Raw genomic sequence first — 22,824 nt, 5'->3', positions numbered from 1 at the left:
CTGTAGCTGTCCTCAAACACTCCAGAAGAGGGAGTCAGATCTTGTTACGGATGGTTGTGAGCCACCATGTGGTTGCTGGGATTTGAACTCCAGACCTTTGGAAGAGCAGTCAGGTGCTCTTACCCACTGAGCCATCTCACCAGCCCGACTTTCTCTTTCTCTTAGCATCCCTTCATTGCCTATAGCCCCATGTCCATGTTAGCATGTTGGCATTGTCCCCGTGTAGGCAGTGTGTTGTTGAGGCTTCAAGGTGTAGCTTCCACATTTTTAGGAGACACAGTCTCACAGCTAGCTTCCTGTTTCTCTGGTTGTTACAATCTTTCTGGCCCATCTCCAGCCTCATTTCCTGAGCCTTAGGTGGGAATGTTGTATCGGAGATTTATATATTGGGACTGTGCTCTACAACTCTGCATTTTGATTGGTTGTGGTTTTCGTATTGGTTTTTATCAGTTACAAAGAGTCGTTTCCTTGATGGGGGATGAGAGCTACACTGATTGTGTGTATAAGGACAAATGTTTAGGATATAGTTGAGGATTATGCTGGCTTAGTAAGGTGGTAGTTATCAGTTGGGGCAGGTGGCACACAGTCACTTGCTTCCAAAACTGTTTTGTTTGTTTATTTGTTTCTTTAATGGACTCTGTTGCAAAGTGAAGTCTCTTTAAGGAAGAGCTGAAACAAGATTAAAATATATTATTAAATTTATTTCCAGGAAGTTTTTGTGAACTCATTTTCATGTCTGAACTGATGAATGTTGTTTTCCAACAGCATCCCTGTGATTTTGAGTATCAAAATCTTAAAAATCTGGGTGTTGAGTGTGGAGACCTGCCTTGCACACCTGATTTCTAGTGATCGTGCTTTCGAATGTATTTATTAGCTGTTTGTTATTTATTTATTTATTTATTGATTGATTGATTGATTGTGTGACTTGCCTATTTATACTCATCATTTAATATTGGCCTGTATTTCTTTCTATTCTGCTAGGAAATATATTTTAAATGCTGTCTTCTAAAGGAATTCCTCCAGTGGGAAGCAATGCTGGGAATGGACACTGCTCCCATTAGTGTCCTCCTTATTTCCTTCCCACAAAAATAGTACAGACCAAATACATTCTTATTTTAAAACTCTCCCACCTACTCTTTGCCACTGAAAGCCTCTGGCTGGTGTAGTCTTTCTAGGACCACCTCTGGCCACACCAGAACACTGGCCTTTACACATCTGCAGCATGTTCTTTCTTTCCAACCGTCCATCCACAGGGACTCCCTTATGTACCACCCTAGGTAGACATCTCCCCAGCTCTGTGCCAGGCAGGTAGAATGGTCACTGGAGTCTTTTTGTGATGCTGTGGCAATGGCCAGTGCTGCCACAGCTCACATGCACATGGTGAAGTCAGTCTTCTTCAGCATTCCTTCTTGTCAGCCTCTTCAGATCTGACTGATACCACGTTGGGTTTCTGCCTTGCTGGGGTCAAGCTTGGCCAATAGTGAGTGCTCTGTATTTGTGGAATTCAGTAAAATGCACTTACTTTTTTCAGCCATCAGGGTGCATTCCAGGATAGATTATCCCACAGGCACTGGAGACTGAGAAGAATTGTAATCTATTTTGTGGGAGATGCAGCTTGACTCTCTGAAGTGCATTCTTTATTTTAAAAACCAACCAACCAAACAATGCTTTTATTCTCCAACCTGGTATGGTTTGTGTTTTAACCATCCACCCTGCCCCTCACTTCTTGCTATTCCTTGTATTATCTATGTTATAATGTCACAGGGTCTTGCCAGCAAGAATAGTCATATGAAACTATTTCTCACCTTTACTCCAGAGCTAAATAAGTACGTGGTATGAGTGACTACATACATAGCTACTTCACTTAGATCTCTTCTTAGCAAGTATCTCCCAAACTCACAGGATGCTAGGCGTGGTTCTACATGTTAAGAATATAGAAACAAGCAGCCAGACACGGCCTTAGGCCACTTTTCAGAGGGAAAGACAGTTTAATGGTTTAATGTACTTTCAGGTTTCCTATGCCCAGTGAGTGACTCCACACCCACGCACATGTGATCAGCACCAATTGGACTTAAGACATTAATTACTGGGTTGAATGCCCTGGGTTGGGGTTGGAAGCAGATCATTAGTGCAGATTGGAAATGATCTGGGTGGTAGTAAGGTCTCCATCAAGGTGGGGAGCTGGGATAAAATGGAGTTCCGAGGGACAAATAAAAACCAGCTATTGTTTTTATATTTTAGACAGGGTCTTATTCTATAGCCCTGGTTGATCTTGAGTTCACTATGTAACATAGGCTGGACTCAAACTTGTGGTTATCCTCCTGCTTCAGTATCCCAAGTGGTGGCACTACAGGCCTGAACCACTGTGCTCAATCAAGAGCCAATTCTTATAGGTAAGAGTGAAGAATACCAATTTCAGTTTTATGTTATATGTCAGGAGAGGCCATGGAGGCTTTTCACAGGAAAATTGTAGGGATAACACAGAAATTTCTCTGGTTGTAGCATAGATACTGGACACAAGAGGAAGGCAATTTATGTCTAGGTGAGATGGCAGTGTCATAGACTTTGGTTGCGTCGGTGAAGGCTTTAAGCCTAAGTAGGTTTGTCTGTCTGTCTATTGATCAGTCTATCTAATTATCTATCATCTATTATTGATATATCACCTATCCTCTATTTACCTATCATCTATCTTTCTATATATCTATTAGTCATCTTTTCTGTGTTTCAAAAACCAACCAATAAATCTATAAATTATCTATTTATGTATATTTTACTTACCTGTCAATTAACTATACTTATCAATTATCTCTATCATCATCATCACCAACTATTTTTCTTTGTTGGGGTTTCAAACACACAGACACATAAATAGAACAGTACAATGAATCTTTACCTATATATTACCTCCTGATAGCTGTCATCAACTTCTTGATATTTTTGTGTTTATCCTCATGTTTTATGATTTTTTTAAAAAATCCTTTTCCTTCTTCTATCTATCTATCTATCTATCTATCTATCTATCTATCATCTATCTAATGTAAGTACACTGTAGCTGTCTTCAGACACAACAGGAAGAGGGCCTCGGATCTTGTTGCAGATGGTTATGAGCCACCATGTGGTTGCTGGGAATTGAACTCAGGACCTCTGGAAGAGCAGTCAGTGATCTTAACTGCTGAGCCATCTCTCCAGCCCACATTTTGTGTTTATTAATGATTTAATTATGTATCTATGTGCGTGTTTGAATGAGTATATACATATGTGTGTGTTTATGTGTATATGGGGTCCAGAAAAGGTCATCGGATCCCTCAGTACTGTAGTTAGAGACCTGTAAAAATATATTTATTTTTATTTAAATATTTTTATTTATTCAAATTACTCTATTTATTTATTTAAAATATTAAAAAAATATATTTACCCATGATTCTATATACTTACCAAACTAGCAGTAATTCTATATATCATCTAATACCCGTACCTTTAGACATGTTTTAAAAGTAATAATGAAAGAATACAGTACTTTATTGGATGTATATGAGCATCCAGTTTGTGTGATCAGGAGTTCATAGCTCTTTGCTGAAACCCTGAGACGAGAAATGCGGGGAAGAAACATGCTGTGGTGATGTTAATGGCTGTTTCATCATTTTTTTCCCCCAAGACTGGGAAACCAGAGGTCTGTTGAGAAATCCATTCATTCTGTACAGGTGGAGAATGTTGAAAGTTACTAAGGGGTTGTCTTAGTCAGGGTTTCTATTCCTGCACAAACATCATGACCAAGAAGCAAGTTGGGGAGGAAAGGGTTTATTTGGCTGACATTTCCATACTGCTGTTGATCACCAAAGGATGCAGGACTGGCACTCAAGCAGGTCAGAAGGCAGGAGTTGATGCAGAAGCCATGGAGGGATGTTCTTTACTGGCTTGCCTCCCCTGGCTTGGTCAGCCTGCTCTCTTCTAGAACCCAAGACTACTAGCCCAGAGATGGTCCCACCCACAAGGGACCATCCCCTTGATCACTAATTGAGAAAATGCCTTACAGCTGTATCTCATGGAGGCATTTCCCCAACTAAAGCTCCTTTCTCTGTGATAACTCCAGCCTGTGTCAAGTTGACACAAAATTAGCCAGTACAATTGACCCCTTGTCAACTTGACACACAAACACATCACTAGTAAGCCTCAACCCTTAGTTTCTTATTCATCCCCAAGATCTAAACAACTTTAAAAGTCCCACGGTCTTCGCAAGTTCCTAAAATTTCAATCTCTCTTAAAATTCAAAGTCTTTACAATTAAAAGTCTCTTAACTGTGGGTTCCACTAAAATACTTCCTTTAAGAGGGAAAAGCATCAGGGCACAATCACAATCAAAAGCAAAATCAAATTCCAACCATCCAATGTCTGGGATCCAACTCACAATCTTCTGGGCTCCTCCAAGGGCTTGGGTCACTTCTCCAGCCCTGTCCTTTATAGCACACACCTCGTCCTAAGGCTCCAGATGCCTGTACTCCACTACTGCTGCTGTTCTTGGTGGTCATCTCATGGTACTGGTATTTCCAAAACACTGCATGACACCTTCAGTCCTGGGCCATCAACTGCAACTGAGGCTGCACCTTCACCAATGGCCTTCCATGGCCTCTCACAGTGCCAAGCCTCAGCTGCTCTGCATGACCCCTTCATGCCTTCAAAACCAGTACCACCTGGGTGACTCTTACACATTACCAAGTCCTGCTGCAGCACAAAGTACAACCTTGGCTATCTCTGGAACACAGCCTCTTTGTGCTCTCACAAAATACTTCCCAGAAGATGTCACCTCAGTGATGCTGGTCTCTTCTTAATCACCGCTAATTTCTTAGCTCCAGCTAACCAGCATCAATAGTCCCAGTAATCCAAAGGTTTGCTTTAGTAGTTCTGGTATCTTGTTAATCACAGCTGATTCTTCAGCCCCAGCTAACCAGAACCACAGAATTGTCACAATCCAAAATAGCAATGGCCTTGAAAAGAATCTTTAATTTTCCCTCTGAAATTTCACAAGCCAGGCCTCCATCTTCTGCACTGCTCTCAACATTATCTTCCAAGCTCCTATACAACATCTAAAGAGCTCTTAACACCGAATGGATATCCTGTCCCAAAGTTCCAAAGTCCTTCCACAGTCCTCCCCAAAACATGGTCAGGTTGTCACAGGAATACCCCACTNTGCTGGTACCAATTTCTGTATTAGTCAGGGTTCTCTAGAGTCATAGAACTTACAGATAGTCTCTATATAGTAAAGGAATTTATTGATGACTTACAGTCTGCAGTCCAAATCCCAACAATGGTTCAGTAGTAGCTGTGAATGGAAGACCAAGGATCTAGCAGTTGCTGAGTCCCACATGGCAAGAAGGAGAAAGAGCGAGAGCCAGACTCCCTTCTTCCAATGTCCTTATATGGTCCCCAGCAGAAGCTGTAGCCCAGATTAAAGGTGTGTGCCACCACACCTTTAATCCCAGATGACCTTGGACTCGGAGATCTCCCTGTCTTAATCTTCTGGATTCAATCACCACTGTGTCTCAAGATCCAGATCAGAAACTTCTATCTCCCAGCTTCCAGATTAGGTTCACTGGTGAGCCTTCCAATTCTGGATTGTAGTTCATTTCAAATATAGTCAAGCTGACAACCAGGAATAGCCACTACAGGGGTCAAAGCCAAATATAAACTTGAAAGCATCTGAGAACCTAGGGTAACAGTGAGGGAGTCCAACACTCAAAGACGATAGGAAGAGGAGGACCCACTAAGGATCTGCCTGTGTGTTAGTTATCTTCTATTGTTGTGACAGAATACACGAGAAAAGAAAATTAAAAGGCAGAAAGGGCTATTTTAGTCCACGGTCAGTTGACTCCATTGTTTTGGGACCTGGAGTGAGGCTCAGACAATCTTGACAGGGGTACATGCAGGATGAGACTGATCACTTCGTCACTGAGAAGCAAAAGTAGGGCAAAGGTTATGGTCTGAATCCTAATTGTCCCCTCAAGATTCTCCCTCAGTGGTCTAACTTACCCTTATAAGGTCTCATGAATCAATTTCCTCACTTCTCAGTGGTACCACAGGCTGTGACCAACCCTTTAACAGTGGGTCTTTGGTGATTGCTTTGAAAGCACAGCAGTATAACTAGTAAGTAAAATAAAGCCACAGTAATCTGTTGTTCTGGATTTAAAGCAGCTATAGTGAAGAAGGAAGGGCAGTCAACTGGGATGAATAAGACAGACATGGGGACTGACCACACAGTGTCACTAGAGAGTCTATGATTGGGCTGGGGGACACATTCCCCATGGGAGGAAACCCAGGTGGCCAGCACGCACAGGCAGGGAGCACAAATGACCCTGTCAAAGACTTAAGCTAGAAATCAGCTTGCTGTCCTTATGATGAAGTGCCTCGTGATAATAAACACACTCACAGCTATTCCTTAATGGTTGTTTAGTGGCAAATTCAAGTGTATGTTTTGTGATCCTGAAACATGCACTCTTTTTAGTGTTTTACATCATTTCTGTCAAAAGTAGGAAGCCAATATTTTATCCTTGCAAAGTTTAAGAAATAAAAAAAAAATCCAGCTTCTAATCCACATTAAACAGAATTTTCTATTTTCAGGTATCAAGATGGCCCCTGTGATGTTACCCTCTGCAGACAGAGTCCTTTAGTGAAGTTTTCTAGTTTTTGTTTAAATGATCTGTCATGACTTGTTGTCCATACATTGGAGACATGCGCTTGAACTCTGTTTCTTCTCATAACAGAGGTGCCGAGGATACAAAGCGGATGGTCCAATGGGAGGGAGAATTATCTAGAGCTCACCAGCCATGTGATTTATCTCCGCGCTGAGAGAAATGCGAATGACGTAATGGTTGAAGCCTCGGGGAAAGAGATATTTTACTTATGACCATAAGTCAATCCTGATTGAAGTCGTGGTTCTGAGAAGAGAAGTCTAGAGGGATCAGGGTAATAAAGACCAGGCATATACTTTTCCGATGAGCTCACTGTACATGGGGGGCGGGAAGCTTGGAATATCTTGAGGACTGAAAGTTAATATATCCTTTATTAGACAGTCCCTCAGCTCTATCAATTTTTCTCACTGGGCTATTGATGACAAATGCGTGGCAAACACTTTGCTAGTGAAGTCATTGTTTGAAAGCGCAGGTACTCTTCATTGTGGGCTGGAAAAATATTCATGCTATCCAAGTATTAGAAGACAAAGATGATTTACTTGTGTCTATTTAGGAACCAGATTATATTTCCCACTATTTTCTAGATTATTTGGTGAATATAGTTTGTACTAATAGCCCTTGTAGCCCTGGTACTCAGCATGATGTCTAGCTCACAGTGATTATTCTGGCCATAAAAGGGTGGTCTTGAATTCATTAACGGAGGATGACTTCACATGTCGTTCTGGTGGTCACTACTCAAAAATTCACGAATATTCTGTTTTTGAGGAATTAACAGGATAGGCATCACAGTTTATTTTGAAGTGAATTAATTTTTTTCTTAGAAACTAAACTAAACTTAGACCTAAATCTGACTATTGATCTAATAAGTGACAGGACTCATAATCTCTTGGGGTTCCTTTTTCTTAGGCTTTGTTTTAAGAAATTAGGGGTGTTGTTTCCAGAAACATTAGTTTCAAAAGCAGAGCAAACCATATTAAACCACTGAGCGGTGTTTTGTATCATTGCTGCTGGGATTTCACATTTCTACTTAACACTTTTCATATATTAAATTTACAATATATAATTTGCTTGTCTGATAGCTCTCAAAAATTTAGTTAAGACTATTATCAGAGGCAATAGAAAATGCAATACTGGTCCTTTATCCTGGAATTACAACATTCAGAGCTCTTTCCTGAGAGATGTGTCAATCAACTTCTTGTTCTCTGATGTCTGTGGCTGTGCTGTCAAAGGATTCTGTCTGAACGTCTCTGCTTTCTCTGGTCAGTCTAGGGCATTTCCCTCAGTGTTAATGCATGTCAGTAAAGACAATAATATTCCTCTGAAATGAGTTTGAATTCCTTATGGCCTCATTATGGATTAACCGAATTTATGGAAGGTAGAGGGGCTCTGGAAAGATTGATTCAGAGAAGTTTCTTTTGTATAACATTTGGTAGCTTTATTATTCAGGCAGAACTAATAAGTGAAGGCATCAGCTGGCTTCCAAAAGGTAAGGCTCCATATTGTCTGTATGCTTCTGCCTCTGAACAATACCCAGTAGGACTCATGAACCAGGCAGGACATCTACGTGGCTGGTTGCTCTTCTCAGCAACTTGTTAAACCATCTACACCATAGCACTACAACTTGTATTTTCTCTGCTTTTCCTTCCCTCCATCCTTGGTAAACGCGGTAGGAAAGCCCTTCAGCTGCTGACCATGGCTACCCGCTCATGTGATTTTTGCCACGGTGTGGCGTTTTGCTAAGAAAAAAGGGACAAAAAAGGAGGGATGTACCCGCCTTCTTCAAAAGAAGTAGATTGCAAAGATACGAGTGTCATGTTCATTCTCAGCATTATGAGGCCCCACACATCAGTATAATTATAGCAGCTTGAGGCCAAGCTATCTATTTTATTCCAGCTCATCTCTGACAGTGCTGGGGTTGAAAAGAACCAGAGCCTTCTGCTATCTAGTGAGCATCTATGTCAGGAGACCATGACTGCATGCTATCCTCAGACCAGATGGTGTTGAATACTGGGACTGTGCACCATCACCTTGCTTAAATTGTTCTAGCTCCTCAGGGCCCACTCTCCTTTTAAGCAGGTAGGATATGCTTAACATAGAAGGAAAAGTAAGACCAATGGATGCAGATTTATTAATGCTATGACTTTTATAGCCAAAGTTAGGTTCTAGTTGAAGCCTTTCCACTTACATGTAATCCAAAGAAAGCTATCATAGGGCTAGAGAGGTGGGCCAGGGGTTAAGAGCAGTGGCTGCTCTTCTTGAGGACCTGGGTTTAATTTCCAGAACCTATGTGATGGCTCACAACCACCTGTAACTCCAATTCCCAGGATCCTGTGCCCTTCTTTGGCCTCCTTAGCTATTGTATAAATGTAGTACACAGATATACATGCAGCCTGAACACCTCTACACATAAAGTAAATCAAAAGAAGGATTCATTATTTGTTTTGCAACAAATTGACCCATAAATCTCAACTTATGCAATATTGAGAAACCAAGCTGTTTGAGTACAGGGTGGATATAAAACATTGCCTTCTCTCTGGTTCCCTGAGTTTCCATTCACCAGTGGCAACTGCTCAAGCATCTCTGGAATGCCTTCATGGAGGTTTTCAAGGCTTGAGTGATGGCTAGTTTTTTATTAAATTAATATAAACTAGCATCCTCTGGAAGGAGGGAATCATAGCTGAAGAATTGTTTTCATCAGACTGGTCTGTGGGTGAGTCTGCAGGAACATTTTATTGATTAATGATTGATGTGGGAGGGCCCATCCTACTGTGGGCAGTGCCATCTCTAGACAGGTGGTCCTGGGTTATATAAGAAAGCAGGCTGAACAAGCCTTGGGGGGTCAAGCCAGTACCAGCATTCTTACAGTGGTTTTGTTTTAGTTCATACCTTTAGTGAAGTACTGTTACCTGGAAGTGTAAGATAAAACAAATCCTTTACACCCAAAGTGTTTGGTCATGGTGCTTATCATAGCAGTAGAATCAAACTGGAAGTATGTTAAAATATGTGTGTAAGCAATGACCAGCATGGCAGATAACCTTAAGGGTACAGAAGTGACATACACACCTTGGCAGGAACCAACAACTCTCTAGTTCCTGCTCAACAAAAAGGAAAATCATGCCTGGCACTAGAAACCTGCCAGCTACCCAGAGGACACTTACGATCACCACTTTATTAAACCATCACAGGCCTTAGCTCTACTGTAATACTTGTTCATATACCCACAGACAAGTGTAGTCTTCATTCCTCCTCAAGGAAACTTCTCTTTGCAACAAATGGAGACCATGACAGAAAACCACAATCAAAATGCCCAGTTGAGAGCCCAACACAATGGAAATATCTGCAATACAACTCTCACACCTAAGGCTCAGGGAACATTGAAGAAGAGGGGAGGAAAGATTGTAAGAGCCAGGAGATTAGGTAGTCTGCTGTGAGACTGTCTCCTAAGAATGTCAGAATCGACACCCATAAAGTCTCACCAACATGGCTGCCTAAACAGGAGCTGAACAAGGAGGACACTGATAGACATGCTAACACTGACAAGGGAAAGCTCACACAGCCTCATTGGTACGGGAAGAACTGTTGGCTACTAAGGAATACCGTGAGTAGGAGAAGTAACAGTAACTGATTATCCAAAGCCAAGTGCTCAGTCCTGAAAACATACATGTGAGTAATGATAACATAACATACATGTGAGTAATGCTAATTTAACATACATGTGAGTAATGCTAATATAACATACATGTGAGTAATGCTACACAGTCTGAGCATACATGTGAGTAATGCTAACATAACATACATATCGTATGAGTAATGCTACACAGTCTGAGCAGGTTTTATTTAGGAAAATGTATGCATGTATGTTTACACATATGCATGCATATACTACATATACATATACATCACATACATAAACATATGTGCATGTAATAACAATTATGGAAAAGAGAGATTATGAATTTGAAAGAGAACAAGGAAGGTGGTCTATGAAAGTGTTTGGAGGAAATAAAAAGGAAGCGAGAAATAATATAATAAAAATCTCAAAAACGAAAAGAAAATTAAAAAAAGAAAAGCTCATGTAGGAACACCCTTGTCTCAACAACTGGATCCAATCATGCAGGCGCGGGTCTGGACACACCTCTTTTAGCCTAATGATGGAAATTAGATCCTGTTTCATGTTAGTGCATACAGACCCATCGTCATATCTTCTTTTGGTTACATTATTCTTCTGAATATGCATGTAGTACAGTTAATTCTGCTGAATGCATATAATCTGTGCTAAGTAAGCATTCCATGGTAGTATTTGTTTCTAACTGGTTTCTGTAAGTAATGCTGCGGTGAACCCCTTGTATACTCATGTTTAAGCTCTTTATAATCAGCTCCTTAAAGAGGGATGGCTATATCAAAGTGTGTGGGCATGAATTTTATATAGACATTTCAAATAGAGTAAATATTCTAACTTCTCTGAATGCCAGGGTCCTGTATTATCTGAGTAGAAGCAAGATCCAGCTCATGCATGGTCATGAGGATTAAGGGAGATAAGATAAATATTAATAGTCTTACTACATGAGACAAATCTAGATGTAAAACTATTTACATTCAAATACAGACTATAAGCCATAACGTTATCCAGCATCCCAAGTATCACAAAGGATGTGCTTATACATAAAATAATTTGTTGTATCTGAAGCTCAAATCTAATGGAGTGTCATTTGTATTTTATCTATAACTCCTCATGTGAAGGAATCTATGCTCAGGGGTACAGTAAGTAGGCACTAAAAAAATGTGGATTGCTAGAATTCATGTTGTATATTTAGGGAAATGGTAATATTTAATAAGTGTTTTTAAAAGAAATACTGGTTTTTAATATTCCTTAATTTAGTTAGCAGTCATTCAAGAAGATGTATTGAATAGCATCTGAGATAGTCAGTTGCTTAAGTTCTGATGATACAGTGTTGAATAGAAGTACCTCTGATCAGGAAATACTTCTGTATTTCCTAGTGCTGGCATGTGCTGGATACTAACAGAACCAAGCTTAGTGTGAGAGGGCCGATTGGCTAATTAGGGGAGAACAATTAGATCCTCCTTCTCTAGTATTCTTTTTCTCCTCGGGAAATCCCCCCTGCTCTGCCCTGGAATTAGTATCATTAATGGGAAATGGGAAACTGGAAGCATTCTTTTGGAAAGGATGACATCATCACTGAAGGTCCCTTTTACCATGGAAACTTCTGCCCTTTAGCTTGAGTCATGGGTCGGGGGTCTTGCTTATGGGAACTCTGGAACCAAGAGTGCAGTGCAGTACTGCTGGGTGCTATTTCAACCTGAGACTTGAAAACCCAGGGAGTTTTCAGCTAAGTCTCCAGCCCTCAGCATATTGTGTCTTTGCTGGAGAAAGTAGGTACAGACCAAGTCATAACAGTTTTTGGGAGAAGTTGCTGTCACCCTCTTTACTTAAACTCTACTCCCCATGTTCCCTAAAACTTGTCTACTTGTCATCTTATGGTTCTTAAATGCCATCTGTTTCATGGGATCTTCTGGATCTAAATGTTGTGACTTTTTATAAAAAAAAAAATTTGGATTATTTACTAAGGTAAAGGAGATGTTATTATCCCATCTGTTTTAGAAACATCTGGTTCAAGGAAGACCTAGCTAGATCGTATCTAAGTGTATGGTGATTGGGAAAATGGAGCCAAATCTTGAATTCTGAGAATCCCAGAGCAATTAAGTCAACTTATTTCAGAAAACTAATAGGTTACAACTCCTATGCATTTGGGAGGGAACAACTAGGTTGAAAAATGTCAACTCCTTGGGGTTGTGCTGTTTTCACAGTGCCTAGGCCGTCCAGTGTCTCCTCAGCAGAGCCTGGATACAGAATCCCTTGAGACAGGAGCCTGGGTACCTCGCAACACATGCGCACAGCCACAGCCAGGAGCACCCACTGTGCCCACTGCTTCAGCTGCCACACGAGCTGAAATCTCACAAATCCATCAATACTTTGAGCATGATCTTTTAAGCAAATTTCTTCCCTGAGTGGCAGGGGACATTCCATTGCTCTTGGGAGTGGGGGCAGCAGAAAGGGCAAAGAAAAGAGCTGGGTTCAAAACACAGTAATTTTAACCGTTTGTGAGTGTCCATTGATTTTTGCTTATTTGGTGAATTTGGCTACTTTGGTAGCAATGACCCTTAGTGTATATTGGATACATGTCGAAGTTTCTATCTGAGTAATATTGTATGTATTTTGTAAGATAGAATACAAAAAGAAAAAAAAAACCAATGTGCAAAGCCCTACACTTCCCATGGCACTATACACATTGATTCTTGCGTAGCAGCTTAAATAAAGGATGAATGAAGACCTCTCACAAAGCCCATGGTTTTCCAATGACCACAGGCACCTTTTCTGCAAAACTCTAATAGCAAGCATGGAGTTACTTTTTTCTCCATCTAAAGAAGTCTACTTTGTGTTTCTTCATAAGACTCGGAATCCATCCCAATCTTACATTGTAAGGGGTATGTTCTCTTCTTGTTAGGGGTCTGCCACTTGTCTGGCAGAAGTGCCTGCTAGTTCATGGTGTAGGTTGTTTCAGAGGGCGTTGACTGAGGCTGTGTCCCCAGGGGGAGGTAGCACTCACAGTTTCCTGTGGATTCTTCCAAAGGGTAAAGCATAGAAGTAGGAGGTGTAGAATTTCAAAACAAAACTTAAGGTCGTCTTAGCTTCCCAAAACAGACTTTTGATAGAGACCCCAGAACATTTCAATAGCAATGTAATAATCATAAGCTACAGAAGGAGTCCTTCCCCACTCCATCATATCTCCAGCAGACAGCCCCCTAGAGATGCCACTGATGTGCAAGGGAGGTGTTCCCAGGAGAAATAGCAATATCCAGTACCTTAAAGGGAAGACAAGTGAGGGTCACAAGCCTTCCTGTTTTCTCAGCACACTGAGCTAGACAGAACACTGAAAAGCACAGTACTGAAAAAAAAAAAAAGATCAAATTTTGGCTAGAGATAAAAATGCTGCAGCTGAGAAACTTCCAGAACAACATGTACTTGGATCTGCATTAAAGACAGTTCCTTGAGCCTTTTAGCCAAATGACCCAGCAGGGTTGATAGTGTGAGGCACATTTCACAGATGTATAAATATTTAAATCTATTTTCAAGCCTATAAAGCTAGTAGATGGGGCTAGTTTTGAAAAGCCACACAGCAGAATTCACCTGGCTGCCTTGACTTGCTAGTGACACCTATCTTGTTTTAGCATCCTTTGCTTCAAAGGAGGGATTTCTAAGAAGCAGGATGAGAACTATCAGTGTTGAAAGCAAAGCTGGTTTACATTTCATGGAGTTTATGAAGGCAGGGTCCGTCCGTTGCCACAGTACCCAGCTGCAGGTCGTCTGTTTCTGCAAGGCCTGTTTGGGCAACCCTGACTCACTTGTAACCCCGCGGCTAGACCCAATGAACGGCGCAATCGCCTTTCATCGCAACCCTTTCTGAACTTGGTGGAGAGTGGGCATGGGACGCCATTGCAAAGACAACCTTCAAAGAAAGCTTGCAGCTTGTTGATCTCTGTTCTGAGCTGCTGGCTTAGCCTGTTAGATGCCACCCCAGTCACATGACTTCTGAGACAGGGTCGTGCTGTTCCGGTACTTACTAGCTGAGAGACTGAGGAGGACGTAGCTAGCTGGGTTTTTTGAGAGACCACAGCGGATGTATAAAAGTGGCATCGAGTTGGGATCATGGCATTTCACGGACCCTCAGCCAAGAGTTTGGCATCTTGACCTTCGTCTACCTGTGTCACTGCTCACTGAAAATTCTACAGACAAATCATTTAATGTCTCTGACACCCACACTGTTCATTGGTCGTGAATTCATCCTTTAATTTCCCGTCTTCTCAAAGTCTCACCTGATTCTTCTAGTCTGTCATGTGCTTATGGATGTTTCTCTTGACTCTTTTTTGTTTGTTTTTTGTTTTTCTATTCAGGGTTTCTCTGTGTAGCCCGGGCTGTCCTGGAACTCACTCTATAGACCAGGCTGGCCTCGAACTCAGAAATCCACCTGCCTCTGCCTCCCGAGTGCTGGGATTAAAGGCGTGCGCCACCACGCCCGGCTCTATTTTTTATTCTACTCCATTAGTGAACAAAATATTTCTGTTCTCTTCTCAGACTGCAGAATGAAAAATGGATGAATGTTAAAGTTGGAGACATCATTAAATTAGAAAACAATCAATTTGTCGCTGTGAGTATTCACTATTGTATGACTTGATCTCAGATTAGAATAACACACATTGAAGCGCTGGCAAATTTAGTAAATCCACAAGATTCTAGAGTCACCAAGGAGGGATCACCATGATACAGTAGTAGAAATTCTTACTTATAGATACTTTAAAAGAGTGACTTTTGGTGACACAGTGACTTGGATAGTGCAGAGGGGTTCTTTCTTTCTGCTCTCTGAAAAAAACTCACAGAAACACAGAACAATCTAAGCCAATATGTAAATTATTTTTATAAATAAGAGTTTTAAAAAATATTAAGTACCCTAAAAATGGTTTTCATACATTTAGAATGTTATTTCTTAATGTTGCAATTAGTGTTTTTAAACTGCACCACATTTGAAGAAAGCACACTAAAGGTAAATGTATGTTATGATTCTAAATTGATAAAATGTGAATCAGTGAGTTTTTGAACATCAAATGCATTGTAATTTATATTTGTAGACAACTAATGTTGTGATTTCTTAAAAATCAATCCAGCCATTAAAATGTAAACAGGGAACCAAAGTTCAAGTTAAATTTAAGATGATACAAATGGTACAGATCAGAAACTAAAAATTCAAATTATTATAGTGATTTATATGTATTAGGTCATTTATGAAAATTTTTGTGTTGTATACAATTGTTTGAATCAAGTTATATTCTTTATTAAATTTGAGATATTTTATGATGGAAAAATATGGCCCTAAAATCTCTTTAAAAGAACAACAACCCAGTCAGGAGTGCTCGACACTCAACCTCAGAATCACCCTTCTACTGTCGCACCATCTGTGCGCTCCGAGTGCAGAGGAGCATGCACGAAGAGCATGCTTGAAGGAGCTTCCGGGTAGACAAACCATTAGCAGATGAGTTCACACTTCAAGTGGCTAATTCTCTGGCAACCCTGAGATTTTGGAAAATAGCCGGGAACCCAAACAAAACTGAGCAAGATGTTGTCAGGACAGCCAAAGCAGGTCTCAAAGTGCCCTGTGGTTTGGGCCCCTTGGAGACTCGGAATGGTTTGCCAGGTTCTCATTTATAATCAATTTACTTTTATTTCATGTGACTTAAATGACGTGGCTGGCTCATTTTCTACTCATTAAAGTTTGGGAACATGACAGTAGGAGGAAGCACCTGTCAAAAGAACGCCCTCTGTAGGTGAGGATGAGGTAGACGGTTAAAGGACCTGGCCGGGAATCAAATGTCTGTTTACTGTTGGCCGTGCCTTCTGTGAAATAAGTCCCAGGAGGCAAGTATAAGAATGCGTTTTGGATTTTCATTGTTCTAAATTCACATGCCTGATATGTGGTTCCCACATTGGTCACAACAGATGTCAGGGTGCCAAGGCTTGCAATCCTCTCATCTTTCTGATGGAGGGATGGCACCAAACCCACATTCTGAATACCTTATAGCCCTTCACTCTCTTCCCCCCTCTGGCAAAGTATAAGCAAGACTCTTTGGTCCACAGTCCCAAAGCTCAGGCACCAACTGTGTCATCAGTGAAGAGATAACACTGTTAAACCTTGCCCATTATTCTCCTGCTTTTTGGTTCAAGAGAGGAAAAGGACCTACAAACCCTCAGAGGCAGCACAAGGGTTTCTATGTGTAGCTATTCCACACTATGAATAGTTTCCGAGGCAAGCAAAGCTTTTTACACATGGACGGTTGTGAATGCCAGAGAGGACTGGTGTGGCTCCCTGATGCCTGGAGGCAGGACCTGCCCGTGGGGCATATGTCCGTATAGTGACAGTCACAGATCTCTAGAAAAGACCCCTTTAGGACTTATTATTTTTAGGAAGCCCACTTATGAAGATAATGATCACAGGCTAAGACTATGCCACATACCAATATTACAATTCACTTTATATGAATTAACTAGCTTACTGCTCATCTTGACCCAGTGCGGACAGTCTATGGACTCTTTCGTTATTTCCACCTGGTAGACGGTAAGACAAAGGCAAGCTCTCCTCAAATAGCTTGCTAATGGAGAGCCAAGAGTTGAATCAGGAACTCTCACTCCGACCTTAACTCCTCAAGCACTATAGTCTGTTTTTCTCAGAACAGTTGCTTTTAGTTGGGGCTTCCTGAATTGGGAGCTCCAGGCCTGGCAATTGGAAATCAAACAATTCGTTGTGTGCTCTGTTTTAGTGCATCTCTATCTGTTCAAAGTTAGAACTTTCAACCCATTTATACCTGTTTATCAGTAAGTTCTGGACAAGAACTAACACACCTCCTTGTCTCACCGTTCCTCCCTCTCTTCCATCTTCCCCCTCTAACTCCTTCCCCTGCTTCTGTTAATTCAAGAGCACAGAATTTGGGGATGAATTCTAGACCTCCAAATGTTCTAATTCATGTCACAGTGAGGTCAACAGGCATTAGGAGAACCTCACAAGCTTGCTGGAAACACATTAGAGTTCTGTTACCAGCCACCCATTTCTCATTCTTTTATAAACAAGTTTTTTTCCTGTGTGTGTGTGTGTGTGTGTGTGTGTGTGTATGTGCACATATGAATGCAGGTTTGCTTGGCTGTGCTGGTGGATGCTCTGGAGACACAGAGGAGACACCAAGTGCCCTCTTCTATTCTTCTCTTTATTCCCTTGAGACGTGGTCTTTCACTGGACCCCAGCCTGCCGTCTTTCAGAGAAGCTGCTGGTGTGCACGTCTCTGTGGTCTGCAGCACTGGGACTACAGGGTACTTGGTCAGACCTGGATTCATGGCTGCTAGAGATCTGAATTCAGGTCCTCATGTTTGCAAAGCAAGAATTCCTAGGCACTGTTCTTAGACTCTTGTTTTATTTTCAATCATTTTCTTTAATTGAAAATTTTGATCACAAAAGCAAAGCAAAACAAAATGATATAACCAGTACTTAGTGATTGAGTTTCAACATACACTTGCTTGGTCTGAAATTTTAAAGTTTGAGTTATTATGTTATCTGTAATCACACGCACTTTCACTTATAATTTCATTGCGAGCTTTGAGCTTTGAGAACTGGCGTGTTGTACTGAGAGTAAGGATAATGTGCATGACAGCAAAGACGAAGAGCTCCACAGTCTAGAAAGTCCTGGGAACTCCCAAAGTGATGCTCACAATTGCCCCACAAAAGCATCTTTCCCTCTGCTATGGCTCTGGTATCCCAGCACTCACGCACCAGGAAGTTCTGAACAGCAACAGACAAAACAGCTAAGTATGTCTGAGAAACATCTCTGTTTCTCACAGACGTCATCCTAGCACCCAGCGGCCACCACAGTAGAGAGCTTGTCTTGATCAGGGCTGCACCCTGTGTTTAGTCCCATAACTTAATCCTGGAGCATTTTCAAGGATATGCAACACTCTAGTCTTAGGTTCTTCAAGCAGGTTGTTGACACTCACCATGCCCTCTGATGGCCACTGCTGGATACAGGGGAGTCCCTTTCCCTTTCCCCCTTCCCTGCTGGTCCAGGCATGACTTACACAGGCTCCTTGTCCAGAGATGGAGAACAGTATGATCCCCTCACAGATTTGCATAGGCAATGAATTGATTAAGTTATGAGAGTGTTTTTATAAGTTCTTAAAGAATCTCATGGCTGTGGATTGATACTATTCCTCAGTGCTTTCTTTTCTTCTTTAACTTAACAAACATTTACAACCAATGAACCCTGGAGACAATGTATTTGGCTCTGAGGACTCAAAGATATCCAGTAGATTATTCTCAAGTTTCTTCAGATGGGAAGATGGCCTTTAAGCTTCCACTGGGTATCTGCTTGGGGTTTTCTCTTGCGCAGGAAAGCTGGGGGAATGGTGTCTGTGTTGGAGCATGCTGCAGACTGCTTCCTCTGTGGGAGCCATCGCTGAATCCTTCCATCAATAACTGATAAAAGGAAAGGCTAGGGGCTAATGGGAGGTGGCTTTGGCCTGGTCCAGCTAGGCATCTGGACAATCACACTTTCTCTCCCTGCTCTATGTCTCTGCTATGGCCTCTCTGTATTTTGCTCACAGTACTAGCCCACTACCTCTGACAAAAGCTTGGCCAAGGACTAGCAGGGCTCCTGCTATAATTCTCTGTCCGTTCCTTTTCAGGATTATTGCAGAGCGCCTTAGAAAGTCTAACTGTGTGCTAATGAGTTTCACAACTTACTCTGCTGGATGGACACCATCAATCCTGTTCTTCCACAGGCCCTCTTTAATGATAACTTAAAAAGCCTCCAAGGAAGATGTTAGCAGTAGGGAAGAGAAGAGGGAGTGAGTGAGGAGAGGAATGGTCAGTGATATCAAAGGTGATGTGAGAGGGTTTAGGAAGAGGTAGGAAGGTAGGTTTCCAGGGAGATAGAGTCGGGGCGGTTAGGCAGGAAAGTTAAGGTACTCCAGGGTTTCAGTCTAAGTTGGGTGAGTGCTGGTTAAGAGACCTTAGCCCTGTGCCCACAATGGCTTGTGCTGTAAAATCAAGAATTGACAAATGGGACCTCATAAAATTGCAAAGCTTCTGTAAGGCAAAAGACACTGTCAACAAGACAAAAAGGCCACCAAGAGATTGGGAAAGGATTTTTTTACCAATCCTAAATCTGATAGAGGACTAATATCCAATATATACAAAGAGCTCAAGAAGCTGGACTCCAGAAATTCAAAAAACCCCATTAAAAATGGGGTACAGAGCTAAATAAAGAATTCTCAACTGAGGAATATCTGCTTGTGGACGTTGTACATCGTGGTGCGGAGCCTAGTGCGCACCACGATGTACAACGTCCACAAGCAGCAAGGAACTGAAGGGGGCTGCAACCCTGTAGGTGCAACAACAATATAAACTAACCAGTACCCCCTGAGCTTGTGTCTCTAGCTGCATATGTAGCAGAAGATGGCCTAATCAGCCATCACTGGAAAGAGAGGCCCCTTGGTCTTGCAAACTTTATATGACCCAGCACAAGGGAAGGCCTGGGCCAAGTAGTGGGAGTGGGTGGGTAGGGGAGCAGGGGTGGGGGGGTATAGGGAACTTTCGGGATAGCATTTGAAATGTAAATAAAGAAAATAAAGAAAATTTAAAAAAAGAAAATAATAATCATAAAAAAAATTAAAAAAAAAAAGAGAGACCTTAGCCACTAGGTGGCAGTGGAACCTTAGTCGTTTGGCTGAGGCTGAGGTGGCTCTGCCCCTGGTTTACTGCAAAGGGAGCTTTAAACATAGCCAGATTCAATATTGAACAGTGATATTACATTATCATTTACACAGAGTTCTGAAGAAAAGCTACACCAGATACCAACAGGCATCTATATCCACGCACCATAAAGAGTTCTAATTATGCATGATTACAATAAGGAATTTTAGCTTTTGTTTAAAGTTATCTTTCTATCCTTAAGATGGTAGCTATAGCTCCAAAGGGCATTTACCTTTACCGCTAACATGCCGTCGGCCAGGACATGGTGAAACTGGAACTCAGGACTGGAGAGCAAGGCGAATCTATCCCACAGCACAGATACTTTCTTTTTTGGGTCAGGATTAGGTGAGCGTTAGTGTAAGAGTGGGCTACAGTGGGACATGCTCTCTGAGGGGGGTTGCATGGAACACACTGAGGGGCTCATAAAGCAGTTTCTGCCTTGACTGGCTTCTGTGGTGATTCCTTCAGACCTGAGAGAGTCACCAGGATGCAGGTGCGTTTGTTGCTCTGGGAGCTATCATGGATTCTTCATTTAGACAACACTCATGGACACCCCCTCCCAACCCCTGTTTTTGATCATTTAAACAACCCAGACAATTACCTGAGTGGATTGATTTTTGAACTTAAAATCCAAGACTTGAAGATAAAGCAATTGTAATGTCTTTATAAATAAAAGATTTTAGAGACGTGGACTGTTAACCATTCAGATACAGGTAGAGATGTGTTAGGCTAAAGTTTCATAAGTTGCTGAAACTTAGGTCAGTTCTTTTTAGATGAATCCTTCAGAATTACATTTATTTTTAAATAAGAATTTTAATTTGAGAAAAAAACAAAAGTTTCTAAACCAGCCAGAATTCTAAAAGTGAACTGTGATGTCCTTTCTTCCTCCTCCTTTTGACATTTTTAGATGCTTTTTTCAGTAAAATGTAGCAGAATTTTGGATCTTATTTTAGTATTTTTGGAGTCTAACTGGGACATATTACCTTCAAAACTTGGTTTTATAACACTGGTCACCACTGCTCTTTTATTTATTATTATTATTATTATTATTATTATTATTATTATTATTGTTATTATTTGGTTTTGTTTTTTTTCCAATATTGATTCTATTGATTTTCTGGAAATTTCACATCATGCACACTGATCAAACTCATTTCTCAGTCCTTCCATATCTGCTCTCCACCCTTATGACCTCCCTCCAGGGAGGTAAAATAAAAAAAGTAAAAATAAAAATGAATAGAACTCCCTCAAAGCCAATTTGTGTGATCTGTGAACTCATTGGAGCATGGTCAAACTGTGACCTGCCCCTGAAATAGGACTGAGTGCTTCCCTGCCGCACTCACGCCAGCCGGCAGCTGTGGAGAGTTATGCTTCAATGTCACCATCACACTTGCAAGAGTTCTTTTTGGTGGCTTCCTGTCTAGGAGATAGTCATTAAAATCTAGGCTCACAACCAAAACTGGGTTGAAGTCTTTTCTAAAGCGCCATTTTCATAGCACCCTCTGTGCTCTTTGTGTGGGCCCCACTTTCTCTCGTCTCCCGTGTTTTACTCTTTCCCATAGCTGCGTGGGCCCCACCTTATCTCGTCTCTCATGTTTTACTCTTCCATCGCTTCCTCATCTCTTCGCCTTTCGTCCATGTTTCTCTTGTTTACTTTAATTTCGTCTTTTCTCTGGTTTTCCTTCTGTTTTATCTGTACGTTCTCACCCTCTTGACGCCTTCCCTGCTTTGAGCGGCTCAGACACCAGCACGCAAGGAGGGTTAATTCTCTCATTTATTGGAAAAAGATCTCTGTTTTTCATAAGAAATTATTAAATCCAGAAAAATAGAATTCATATATGACTTTTGAAACCAGCAACACAGATCACTCGTGGTTTGCACGTTGCCAGGAGACCTGGTCCAGAAGGCATGGCCACACAGAGTGGGAGGTGGTGTCTCCCTCCTCAGTGTTGCCGGGGCTACGGAGGAGGGGTGATGCAGGGGAGAGACGTTTCAACAACCCTGATTCTTACCTGTCCCTCTGTATTGGTTTCTCAACCAGGCTGACCTGCTGCTCCTGTCGAGCAGCGAGCCACATGGTCTCTGTTATGTTGAAACAGCTGAGCTTGACGGGTAAGTACTAAATTAGAGCGGCTGCTTAGGCTGCGGTGTAACCTAAACATCCTGAGAGATCAGACTTGCATCTTCTGTATTTCCTTGTAAAACATAGAAGTTTAAATTGTAAAGTCCTTTGTTGTTTACTTGGCAGTGATTTTGAATTTTCCTCCTGAATTTATTTGGAAAACCCTGACTTGTCTCTTCAGCATATTTTCTTTCAGAAATGCTCAGCTCAGTATGTGAACATGAATAATTTTACACCAGTACACTTCAGTGACATTCCTTTTTGGGGATTTTGTTTGTTTAAATTTCATTTTCTAAGGAAAATGAGAAGGTGGGAGTAAAGGCTACCGAGAAGAAAGATGAAGACAGTTTCAAAAGGCAATAAATAAACACACACACACACACACACACACACACCACACACGAGAGAGAGAGAGAGAGAGAGAGAGAGAGAGAGAGAGAGAGAGAGAGAGAGAGAGAGAAGACAATGATGCCACTTTGACACTGGCTTTGAGAGTCCAGCCACCAACCTCTTAGCTGTTCTGTTTCAGAGGCTTTCATTACCTGGTTGGCACCATTGACTGCTCACACTGTATAGGCACTGTCTATCTGTATGTGCACAGCTCACACTGTATAGGAACCATCTATCTGTATGTGCACAGATCACACTGTATAGGC

At 41.5% G+C, this 22,824-nt stretch overlaps 1 protein-coding gene across 2 annotated transcripts in view; it reads left to right on the top strand.

The window, feature by feature from the left end:
* Atp8b4 (ATPase phospholipid transporting 8B4 (putative)) overlaps window positions 1-22,824 on the top strand; it is a 177,924-nt gene that overhangs the window by 58,378 nt on the left and 96,722 nt on the right. For both annotated transcript variants that reach the window (XM_021193344.2, XM_021193343.1), the window contains exons 7-8: window positions 14,835-14,907; window positions 22,088-22,158. In XM_021193344.2, coding sequence (XP_021049003.1) covers window positions 14,835-14,907; window positions 22,088-22,158 — 144 coding nt within the window. The remainder of the gene's footprint in view (window positions 1-14,834; window positions 14,908-22,087; window positions 22,159-22,824) is intronic.

The sequence above is a fragment of the Mus pahari genome, chromosome 3 (genome assembly GCF_900095145.1).
Source record: "Mus pahari chromosome 3, PAHARI_EIJ_v1.1, whole genome shotgun sequence".
Lineage (NCBI taxonomy): Eukaryota > Metazoa > Chordata > Mammalia > Rodentia > Muridae > Mus > Mus pahari.
Note: the sequence above shows the minus strand (reverse complement) of the source record. Positions and strands in the feature narration are given on the sequence as shown.